Here is a 12,122-nt window from a genome sequence, read left to right on the forward strand (position 1 = left end):
TGTACCTGATAATACAGTGCTTTCTTAGGCTGTGAGGAAACCTGAGGTAAAAAATTTTCTTCCCAGCTGTTGCTGTGGATACGAGGTCCCAGAGACCATCCCCAAACAATTCCTCACCCTTATAAGGCTCTATGTGCCTTTTAAAGTCAGCATAACCTGTCCAGTGTCGGGTCTCTAATACCCTCCTGACAGAATGGACATTGCATTAATTCTGGATGCCAGCCGGCAAAATATCCCTCTGTGCATCCCTCATATATAAGACGACGTCTTATGTTCGCAAAATAGTATCCCTGTTTGACAGGGTTACAGACCACGCTGCAGCAGCACTATCTGCAGGTCTCAGTCTAGTACCTGAGTGTGTAAATACAGACTTCAGGATAGCCTCCTGCTTTTTATCAGCAGGTACCTACAAAGTGGCCGTATCCTAAGACGGCAGTGCCACCTTTTTTGACAAACGTGTGAGCGCCTTATCCACCCTAGGGGAAATCTCCCAGCGTAACTTATCCTCTGGCGGGAAAGGGTACGCCATCAGTAACTTTTTAGAAATTACCAGTTTCTTATCGGGGGAACCCACGCTTTTTCACACTTCATTCACTCATTTGATGGGGGAACAAAACACTGCCTGCTTTTTCTCCCCAAACATAAAACCCTTTTTTAGTGGTACTTGGGTTAATGTCAGAAATGTGTAACACATTTTTTATTGCCGGGATCATGTAACTGATGTTCCTAGTGGATTGTGTATATGTCTCAACCTCGACACTGGAGTCAGACTCCGTGTCGACATCTGTGTCTGCCATCTGAGGGAGCGGGCGTTTTTGAGCCCCTGATGGCCTTTGAGACGCCTGGGCAGGCGCGGGCTGAGAAGCCGGCTGTCCCATAGCTGTTACGTCATCCAGCCTTTTATGTAAGGAGTTGACACGGTCGGTTTATACCTTCCACCTATCCATCCACTCTGGTGTCGGCCCCACAGGGGGCGACATCACATTTATCGGCATCTGCTCTGCCATCACATAAGCCTCCTCATCAAACGTGTCGACACAGCCGTACCGACACACCGCACACACACAGGGAATGCTCTGACTGAGGACAGGACCCCACACAGCCCTTTGGGGAGACAGAGAGAGAGTATGCCAGCACACACCAGAGCGCTATATAATTTAGGGATTAACACTATATTGAGTGAATTTTTCCCAATAGCTGCTTGTATATACAATATTGCGCCTAAATTTAGTGCCCCCCCCCCCTCTTTTTAACCCTTTGAGCCTGCAAACTACAGGGGAGAGCCTGGGGAGCTGTCTTCCAGCTGCACTGTGAAGAGAAAATGGCGCCAGTGTGCTGAAGGAGATAGCTCCGCCCCTTTTTCGCGGACTTCTCTCCCGCTTTTTTATGGATTCTGGCAGGGGTATTTATCACATATATAGCCTCTGGGGCTATATATTGTGATATATTTGCCAGCCTAGGTGTTTTTATTGCTGCTCAGGGCGCCCCCCCCAGCGCCCTGCACCCTCAGTGACCGGAGTGTGAAGTGTGCATGAGGAGCAATGGCGCACAGCTGCAGTGCTGTGCGCTACACCTTGGTGAAGACCGATGTCTTCTGCCGCCGATTTTCCGGACCTCTTCTTGCTTCTGGCTCTGTAAGGGGGACGGCGGCGCGGCTCCGGGAACGAACACCAAGGCCAGTTCCATGCGGTCGATCCCTCTGGAGCTAATGGTGTCCAGTAGCCTAAGAAGCCCAAGCTAGCTGCAAGCAGGTAGGTTCGCTTCTTCTCCCCTTAGTCCCTCGATGCAGTGAGCCTGTTGCCAGCAGGTCTCACTGTAAAATAAAAAACCTAAAATAAACTTTCTTTCTAGGAGCTCAGGAGAGCCCCTAGTGTGCATCCAGCTCGGCCGGGCACAGAAATCTAACTGGGGCTTGGAGGAGGGTCATAGTGGGAGGAGCCAGTGCACACCATGTAGTCTAAAAGCTTTCTTTCAGTTGTGCCCAGTCTCCTGCGGAGCCGCTATTCCCCATGGTCCTTTCGGAGTTCCCAGCATCCACTAGGACGTTACAGAAATATATATATATATATATATATATATATATATATATATATATATACATACATACATACACATATACACACACACACATATACATACATACATATACACACATACATACATATACACACACAGTAGATATAGCAAAAAAAACAGCAAATACTGGATGTATATCACCGGGTATTTGTACCACACAACCCTGACTGTATGCACTCTTTCTTACCTAACACTGTCCACTGACAGGTAGAATACTTAAGCGTCCTGTAAAATGCACAGCGCTGATGTGCAGGCGGCTTTACAGAGGAGGATTTGCCCAAGCAGTCCCAGGAACAGCGCAGCTCCGTGTAATGGCGGCTGACCGGGAGTGAGGGCGAGATATGCAGCTCCAGGGCGGGAACATTTGCCTAAATGGCGCCCTGGGGCTGGGGGAGGGACTACAGGCCAGGCCTTATCCCCCATGCTGGCTTCCCCACCAGGCGCTGCGGGCTGTCAAACGGTTTTATGAAGAAAACCGACCTGTGCCCAGTGCCCTGATGGCTAGTGGAGCCCCTGCCCCTTACAGTGTCCATGCCAGCACGCGCGACCCGCCTCCCATCAGCCGTACGCGGCCACACAATCCGGGAGGACAGTGGAGAGTATGTGACTAACTAGAAGAACATCAGAGCCTCTGCTGTAATTACCCAGCAACCAGGGCGCAGGAGTATACAGCACCACTGGGAGAGTGATGGAGCTGCAGCAGGGGGATGTCTGACTGACATCCAGACACTGCTGTAGCCCTTGAAGTCTTCAGATTTTCTTTCCTTCTGAAATAGTTTTTTCTTTAGGGCTGCAGGAGCAGCCCCCCTGTTGACTGCCTGCTTACTGCAAGGCACCAACTACAAAACTGAGCTCCTGTGCACGGAGGCGGGGTTATAGAGGCGGCGGCACTATGCACCTTGGGAACAGTCAAAGCTTTGAGCCTGTTGGTGTCTCGGATCAAGATCCTAGTCTACTCCCAGATGTTATTCCTTGTGGAGCCCAGTGTACCCCAGAGCAGCAAGTGTTTTAAGTGCTATATATTAATTTCCACTTCCCTTATATGACTAATGGGGGATACCGCAATGAGTTACACAGCGCAGGCCACAGTGGTGTATAATACATCAGGCAATCATCCTCAGCTCGTCGGTGTGATTACACCTCAAAGTATATAAATTATTGGTACTGGAAACAAAATAGGCAGATTAGCAGACAGAGGAAACTGGATGCAGGCCTGATGCTATGCAACACTGCAGCCAGTACTGCAATGCACTCCTTTCTGGATGATCAATTTCATCAGGTGTCATCACCCAGCACAGAAGGAGGCGGCACCAGAGTAGGTACTAAAACACTTTTTACAAAGTTCACCTTTAAGTAAATTGAAGGGAAACATACAATTTAGTTGAGCTGTAGTTACAAGATAAAGCAAGTCGCTGTCGTTCAAGGGACACTTTATGCGATTTAGGTGTCAGATTATTACATATCATCTTATAAAATACAGTTCACTATTGTTTGGGCTAAGAAAACGGACCTGTAAAATAGTCTCAAAATTAAACGTAAGCCCATTCCATAATGTGAATTCTCCACTTGAAGCTCCAGTTACTAAACGGCGTCCCTCAGGAGTCCACTGAAAATGAGAAGAGAACAACTTTACATATAGAAACATATATATGAAACAAAGCTGCAAACTCACATGCATTACCAAAGAGTCAGGCTTCCTAATGCTTGTACTTACCCTAACTACAAACACAGGGCACTTCACTTTGTTGGTAGATGTACGAACAAACTTAGTGGTCACAGCATTCAGAGGATTGTTAGACATCCCGATGGGAGGAACCAACTACAAGAAACAAATCATTTCAGGTTTTTGTTTTTTTTCCTTTAAATATACACACCTACTTACTTGCAATTACATTTCAAAGTATCAATGAGGCCACAAAAATGCATTCAAAGATACAGATGCAAGAAATGAATAAGTAGCTCTCTCATAATGGTGCAGTGCGAGATATAGAACTAGTTTGCTTGGAGAGGATCACTCACATCATTATAGTACCCGGCATCTGGCTGGATGGCTCTCATGTCTCTCTGATCTCTCTGCCATACGCGATTCTGAGAAAAGAAACATTTATGTAGGAAGCTCTGAGGACTAGATCTGGTTTAAAATCAGAGCAGTGGCAAATACAATGTAAAATTATCCACAAAATACATAATTATATTAAAAAACAAGGTTGAAAAATCAGGATTTTGGTACTTACCGATATATCCCTTTCTCCGATTCCACAGGGGCCACTGGAGCGTAGTTACAATGGGGAAATAGTAGGCAGTAATTGGGAGCTGGCACTTTAAAATTCTAACACTGTGGCTAGCTCCTCCCCTACTATCTCCCCTCCAAGCCAGTCTACGTAAAACTGTGCCCGAGGAGAGCTGGAATAAACAAAACCTTAAGGTAGAGGAGGTTAATGACGCCCTGTAAACCAGGATAACACAAACCAAACCTGGAACAGAACCTAACAAAAAACAGGCTAGCCCGAACTCAACAAGCAGTCATATGGTGATCTGCAAACCGTTAAGCAAAAAACAAGGAGGGACAGCGCTGGGCGGGCGTCCAGTGGCCCCTGTGGAATCGGAGAAAGGGATTTATCGGTAAGTACCAAAATCCTGATTTCTCCTTCATACACTAGGGGCCACTGGAGCGTAGTTACAATGGGGACGTCCCAGAGCTCCTAAAACGGGTGGGAGAGCGCTGAGTCCTGTAAAACCGCTCGGCCAAACTGTGATGCAGAGGCCGCAAAAGTGTCCGACCAAGTAGCCGCCCGACAAAGTATTCATGGAGACCCCACGGGCAGCCACCCACGAAGATCGCGCAGAGTGCGCTGAAATGGGAAACGGAGGCTCCCGAGCAACCGCCAAGAAGACTGTCTGATGGTCAGATGTATCTAACGGCCCAGCGTATGCTGGGACCCTGGCTATTTAGTACGGGAGCATCGAACAGAACAAAGAAGAAAACACTTTGTCGAATAGCCGAAGATCTCTGTAGAGTGAGTCGGCGAGCCCTGACAACCTTCAAAGAGGGCCGAAAACACTAGTGTCAGATTTATAGGAAAAACGGACATCCCCTCTGGAAGAAACGACCGCTGAGTCTGAAGCTCAGCCTGGGGAGTTGCCAATAGAGAACTCCCTGAAAGAGAGGCCGAACTTACGGCCGGCAGGCTAATCTCTTTTGGAAGAAAACCGAAAGGGCAGAGACCTAAATTTCAGGTCACTGTATTTTGAAGCGCAGCCGAGCAAAACCTCCCAGAGAAACCAAAGATGACAGCTGAATGGTAACGGAAAGAAGGGGAAAACCCCTGTTATCCTCACTATGCCCCATAAAGTTTTCCAAAAGTGGCAAAAGCGAGAAGAGGTAACAGACTTCTGAAATCGGGGCCCGGTAGGCATAACCGAACTCCTCCCTTCTGAGGTCTCGTGAATAGTCACGCGGTTAAACGAAACCAGTGTAAGATTGAGCAAAGAAAAGGACCCTGTTGAAGTAGACAGTCCAGTCGAGGTAGGAGCCAAGGCTCCTCTACTGACAACAGGTGCAGGCTGGATCTGCAAGTCATGCGTGGCCCAAGCGGAGCCACCGAGAGGACTAGCGCGCATTCTCCCCTCCTGTGTTACCGAAAGTGAGGTAGAAATAGAAAAGGAGGCAGGATAGACTAACCAGAAACTCCAAGGAGCCCTGAGGGCATCCTCGGCTACTGCCGCCAGAGCTCACGTCCGAGAGTAGTAAAGGGTTAGTCAGAACGCCCCGAGGTCGATCCGAAAACTCCGCCAACAGCGGACCAGCTGACAAAACTCCGGGGAATGTCCCCTTACCCGGGAGTCTGACCTGGCGGCTTAACCTGGAAAGTAGATTGTTGTCCTCCGCTCAGAGGGGAATGCAGGCGACCACGGATTGCGTCGCAACTTGACTGAAGAAAGAGAGTACCTGGTGCCGAGGAAGGAAAAATCCTCTGACGGACCGTGTTGAGAAACGTCTACGAGGAGCATAATTAGATCCGTGTCGAACCAGAAGCTCCTGGATCCTCAGGATATTCAGAAGCCACCTAATCTGCAGAGTGGGATACTAGTAGTAGATTGTCCAATTAGGGAACAAACGTCACTTCCTGCCCTTGAAAAAGAGTTATTCTGTGATCTTCCTGAACCCTGTGGGTGCGGAAGAGAGACCGAATGGAAAGGACTGACAGTAAAAATGAGTATCCTGTAATGCGAATCTGAGAAAAGCCCGATGAGGAAACCCAACGGAAATCAGTAAACAGGCATCCCTGAAGACAAGGGACGCGTAAAACCCCCTTTCTTGTTCAAAACTAGCAATCACAGACTGAAAGGTTTCTAAGGCCAGAATACGCCTGGCCGAGCCCTCTGGCTTCGGTACGTGAAAAGAAAACAAAGACCTGAGAACTGTCCAGATTCAAATGATATGTGAAAACAGGGATCAACACCCTTTTCAGTTAGAAGCATATCAAGCGCCTGCAGTATGACTTCTCTTGTCATCATAAACCGGCCGACCCATGCCGAAGGACCCCGGAGACGGTTGTACTCCAAAATCTAGTCTGTAACCGCCCAAACCTTCTCAGTCCTCCCAGTAGGACCACCGACATACGCCTACCCTGGGACCCTCCAGGTGGTAGGAAGGTGTGACCTGTAGTGGGTGTGTAGGATGACCTAAAATCAGACTGGACCGAGGATGCTGAACCTCTGCTTCAGCCTGTTACCATGAGATCCCTTGGCGACGGAGATACCGCCCGTGTGGAGTCGAAAGCCTGAAAGGGCACGGAAAGATCTAAAGGAAAGACCGGTAAAGGTCCGTCTTGGAGCTGGGGCAGCAGTAGGAGAAAGAAAAGTGGACTTGCCTCCAATGGTTCAAGAAATCATGCAGAAAGTTCCTTCCCCTGAACCACCTGCCCCGTAGGATTTCATGTTCACCTGTCACTGTCGCAGCCCCAGAGGTCGACGGGTTAAGACAGCCCAAGCAAAAATGCAGGTTCCGAGTCTGCAGACGTGGAGACCTCAAAAGAACATAAAGCAGAATCGTGATTCTGATCTGTCCCAAAGTATCAGTTGATCCTGATGCGAATTATCCTGTAACCTAGAGGACAATTGTTTCACAACCTACCTGCTCCGGACAAGGTAGAACCCCGCTGCCGTATATGTGTCTTCGATGGATCCCTGAGCAAGGTTGCCTCAGGAAAACGGCAGCTTGTTGGACCGGCGATACATCGAGGGGTATACCTTGGAGAGGTTCTGATACCATTTCCTGCCGTCTGCGGGGAAAGGATAGGAAAACAAACATTGTTTGATACCTGAAATTGTGTATTCGGGTGTCTGCAGGCCGCCTACCGGAGCCTGCCCAGCTCATCCGAAACTGGACCAGTCGCTGTCATTTCGTCATCGGCGTCGAACCCTAATGGACCTGACGTGTCCGCCTCCTTTACCTGCAGTATCAGACGAACTGCTGTATAATATACCTGGATATTCTGAGACACTGGTTCAGACTACACCGAAAACCGACATCAGTATCCTGGACATCTCTCGCCTCCTCCCAGAGAGGCCTTTCCACCGCCAAGTCGTGTAACATGGAAGGTTAGCAAGGTTCTTTTAGAAACCTGGAGAGGTGAAATGACGTACAAGGTCTCTGGTTAACAGTGACATTACCTGCATAATCTGAGCTGTTCAAGCAGGAGCGTCCTGCAGGTGCGTGGAGGGCTAAGCAGATGGCTTCACCGCATACTTCACACCTAAGAGGGAATTCTTTGACTGTCCCCGGTGAGACAAACGAAAGGAGAAAAGGTTGGTTAAATAAACACAGCCCTATGTAAGGTCTGCACTATAACGTGTAGTGACCGACTCGATTCAAATAAACTTTCTGGAGCAGCGGAGACTTGAACCAGTAGCGCTGCGCTGTGGGACAGGAGTCTTAGCCACTAGGCTATAGGAGCTCCCCTTAAAGTTTTTTTTTTGTTTTTTTTTTGGGGGATTCAAACCCTAGTCCCCCTTCCAGATACCCGCTACTAGCGTACTGAGCCACAGCGCTATTTGTCTGATGCCACACACATTCCCCAAATTATAAATAGCATTAGTACCTAGTGACAGCAAGGAATAATAAAGGGAAGGCATCCCCCGCCCTGTATGTAGTGTACCGCTAATTTAGGTGCACCAGATGTTTCTCGGAGGTTCCGCTGGCTTTTCAAACTGGTGGCCAGCCTGCGAGAAAAGATGGGGGAAAATGTTATGTGGCAAGGTGGGGTATTTTGTTCTTATAAAACATTGCTGAAGTGGTTTGTTTTATCCCCTATATATGGTATTGTATGTGTATTTATATATATATATATATATATATATATATATATATATATCTATATCTATCTATATCTATCTATATAAATATCTATATCTATATCTATATATATATACACATACATACACACACACACACACACACACACACACACACACACAGTGAACCCAACAGAGTAGATAAATACTGTCTATGTGAACCTAATAGGGTAAATAAATACTGTGCACACTAGATTTTTAATCATTAATGAGCTGAGCCCCAGCTCCTGTAATAGAGCAGGTTTCCTGATCTACAGCCTCTATGAAATGCCGGGCAGAGGACTCCCCTGCAGGGAGGAATGGCAGCCAGCATCTGCATGCACAGAAAAAACTAAAAACCCCACTGAGACAGCATAGAGACAATGAGTGCTGCGAGCCGCCGCCGGGGAGCCCGCTGAGTAAAGCGGGAATAAGACATTTTAAATGTAAAATATGCTCCATGAACAGCCAGGCAGAGGAAAGGAGCTTGCAGCGGCCCAGGGAGCGGAGGACTTGGAAACGCAGTCTTGGCATGCTGCTGCAGCGGCCGGGGAGCGGAGAGCGCTGAGCCCGCCGTACGGAGCGGGAGTTAGCTCCACCTCCCCCGATCCAGCGCCAAGTTCAAATGAAACCCGCTGCAGTGTACACTAAGCGGGAAGCGCCCGTATCCCCCGGCCGCTTGTATGCTGTGGCCGGAGAGCGAAGAGCGCTGAGCCCGCCGTACGGAGCGGGAGTTAGCTCCACTCCTCCCCGCTTTCAATTTCAAATTAAACCCGCAGAAGTGTAAAAATAAGCGGGAAGTGTATCACCTGGCTGCCTGCATGCTGCGGCCGGGAGCGGAGAGCGCTGAGCCCGCTTACAGAGCGGGTTGGTACTCCGCCCCCCACATAATGGCGCCAATTTCAAAATAATAAGTGCGCCTCTGATACACTCCAGACTGTCTCTGACTGGGGAGTATAGGGGAGCCGTCCAACCACCACATATGAAATCACTAAAAGTGAAAGTGTAAAATCATACATCAGTGTGGAGGGGGGGAGATTGTACTCACCGCTGTCCAGATGTAGTTCCGACACGCGTCGCACTCAGCGGTGTTCACTTATACTCTGCTCGACAGAGCGACCCCGACACGCGCCGCACGCAGCGGTGTCCGGTCACTTTTGAGACTTACCGCTGCCCTGCTGCCGGAATCTTCTGCTGGTGGAGCGGCCCCGACACGCGCCGCACGCAGCGGTGTCCGGCCAACTCAGGAGAGCTCAGTGTCTCCCTCAGCCGAGGCCCATCCCAAGCAGCTGCGATGGGACCCCGCCGGCAGCTCCCGCGGTGCAGACTGGCAGTGGCAGAGCTGCCAGTCTGTGTGTGTAAGTAAGAAAAATAAAAATTTTAAAGAAAAAAGAAAAAATTCTTCAGCTAAAACCCAAGTGAACCAGCTCCCACGGGCACTAACTAAGACTGGCTTGGAGGGGAGATAGTAGGGGAGGAGCTAGCCACAGTGTTAGAATTTTAAAGTGCCAGCTCCCAATTACTGCCTATTATTTCCCCATTGTAACTACGCTCCAGTGGCCCCTAGTGGATGAAGGAGAAATAACAGACACTGTTAAAACCACCTGTCAATGGCAATTCTGACAGACCTAAGGAGGTTTTACAAGGAACTGTCTTTGCCTGCCAAAAGCTATGGAACATTTTAAAAATGCAAATGCCTGAGTGATTCTTCAGAAAGAACCAGAAAGATGGACCATACCTCCAGGTACTTAATGACAGAAGGATTGTAGTCTATTGTCTTGCGATTCACAGCCTTTCGCATGCGTTTGCCATCGAAGGTCAGCTGTTGCATGGCTTGTTGCTGTGCATAATCGGGACGTTTGTAGAACAGCTGGCGGGGAGCTTGGTGCTGGAAGCGTGGCATGTGGAAGAAGCGTGGTGGGGAACCAATCTCTGTCGCCATTGTGATGTTCAGAGAGGGCAGGGAGAACCTTAAATTAAAAAAAAACAAAAAAAAAACACCAAATTAGATTGTGAAAACAGCAAAAAAAGTTGTTGTTTTTTTAATCATTCCTAGGAATGCATGATGCTTTAAACATAAAAGCTTGGGTATTAGAGGAAATATTACATGAAGAGAAACAATCACAGGGGAAGCAATTTCTTTACACTTAATACTCATCCATTTATATATACACATACATACACACACACACACACACACACACACACACAGTGAACCCAACAGAGTAGATAAATACTGTCTATGTGAACCTAATAGGGTAAATAAATACTGTGCACACTAGATTTTTAATCATTAATGAGCTGAGCCCCAGCTCCTGTAATAGAGCAGGTTTCCTGATCTACAGCCTCTATGAAATGCCGGGCAGAGGACTCCCCTGCAGGGAGGAATGGCAGCCAGCATCTGCATGCACAGAAAAAACTAAAAACCCCACTGAGACAGCATAGAGACAATGAGTGCTGCGAGCCGCCGCCGGGGAGCCCGCTGAGTAAAGCGGGAATAAGACCTTTTAAATGTAAAATATGCTCCATGAACAGCCAGGCAGAGGAAAGGAGCTTGCAGCGGCCCAGGGAGCGGAGGACTTGGAAACGCAGTCTTGGCATGCTGCTGCAGCGGCCGGGGAGCGGAGAGCGCTGAGCCCGCCGTAAGGAGCGGGAGTTAGCTCCACCTCCCCCGATCCGGCGCCAAGTTAAAATGAAACCCGCTGCAGTGTACACTAAGCGGGAAGCGCCCGTATCCCCCGGCCGCTTGTATGCTGTGGCCGGAGAGCGAAGAGCGCTGAGCCCGCCGTACGGAGCGGGAGTTAGCTCCACTCCTCCCCGCTTTCAATTTCAAATTAAACCCGCAGAAGTGTAAAAATAAGCGGGAAGTGTATCACCTGGCTGCCTGCATGCTGCGGCCGGGAGCGGAGAGCGCTGAGCCCGCTTACAGAGCGGGTTGGTACTCCGCTCTGTAAATTTAAATTTTAAATTTAAAAAAAAACAAAAAAAAACACCAAATTAGATTGTGAAAACAGCAAAAAAAGTTGTTGTTTTTTTAATCATTCCTAGGAATGCATGATGCTTTAAACATAAAAGCTTGGGTATTAGAGGAAATATTACATGAAGAGAAACAATCACAGGGGAAGCAATTTCTTTACACTTAATACTCATCCATTTTGGAAGGATGAGGGGACAGCAAAAAAGGGACAAATCCTAAAATGGAAAGGTCGCAGTCAACTACCTCATTAGTCTGAATACTTTAAATATATTTAATATTTCTCTGGAATAGAACCTATTATAAGCCACAGATGACTTATACCCCTTTCACATCGCACAAATAACCCGGTATCGACACGGCATATTGCCGTGTCGCACCGGGTCAGTGTGCGATGTGAAAGGTCCTTTGACGATTTAGCGGGTCGCCTGACCCGGTAATTCAACACGGTAAAAAAGAAGGGTTTTACCCGGGTTGATTACCGGGTCAGGTGCGGTGTGAATGGGAGCCGTGTCGATGCGACACGGTTCCCATTCACAGCATAGGGAGAGGCGGCGCAGGAGATGAGCTCATCTCCCGGCGCCGCCTCCACCCCCGCCCCTGCTGCTGCTGCTCCCTCCGCTGCTATGGCAACCGACCCGGTATATTGCCGGGTCGGAAAGCCAGCAGCGGAGCGCAAATGCCGGATCCCACCCGTTAAGTACACGTTTGTCTTACCGGGTAGGATACGGCATTT

General features: G+C 48.7%; 1 protein-coding gene across 3 annotated transcripts in view; it reads right to left on the reverse strand.

Moving 5' to 3' along the window:
- WDR33 (WD repeat domain 33) overlaps window positions 1-12,122 on the reverse strand; it is a 296,191-nt gene that overhangs the window by 191,916 nt on the left and 92,153 nt on the right. For all 3 annotated transcript variants that reach the window (XM_063915872.1, XM_063915870.1, XM_063915871.1), the window contains exons 2-5: window positions 10,151-10,382; window positions 4,096-4,164; window positions 3,791-3,895; window positions 3,587-3,682 (exon numbers count right to left, since the gene is read on the reverse strand). In XM_063915872.1, the coding sequence (XP_063771942.1) occupies window positions 3,587-3,682; window positions 3,791-3,895; window positions 4,096-4,164; window positions 10,151-10,354 (474 nt within the window). In that variant the 5' untranslated portion in view covers window positions 10,355-10,382. The remainder of the gene's footprint in view (window positions 1-3,586; window positions 3,683-3,790; window positions 3,896-4,095; window positions 4,165-10,150; window positions 10,383-12,122) is intronic.

The sequence above is a fragment of the Pseudophryne corroboree genome, chromosome 4 (genome assembly GCF_028390025.1).
Source record: "Pseudophryne corroboree isolate aPseCor3 chromosome 4, aPseCor3.hap2, whole genome shotgun sequence".
Classification (NCBI taxonomy): domain Eukaryota; kingdom Metazoa; phylum Chordata; class Amphibia; order Anura; family Myobatrachidae; genus Pseudophryne; species Pseudophryne corroboree.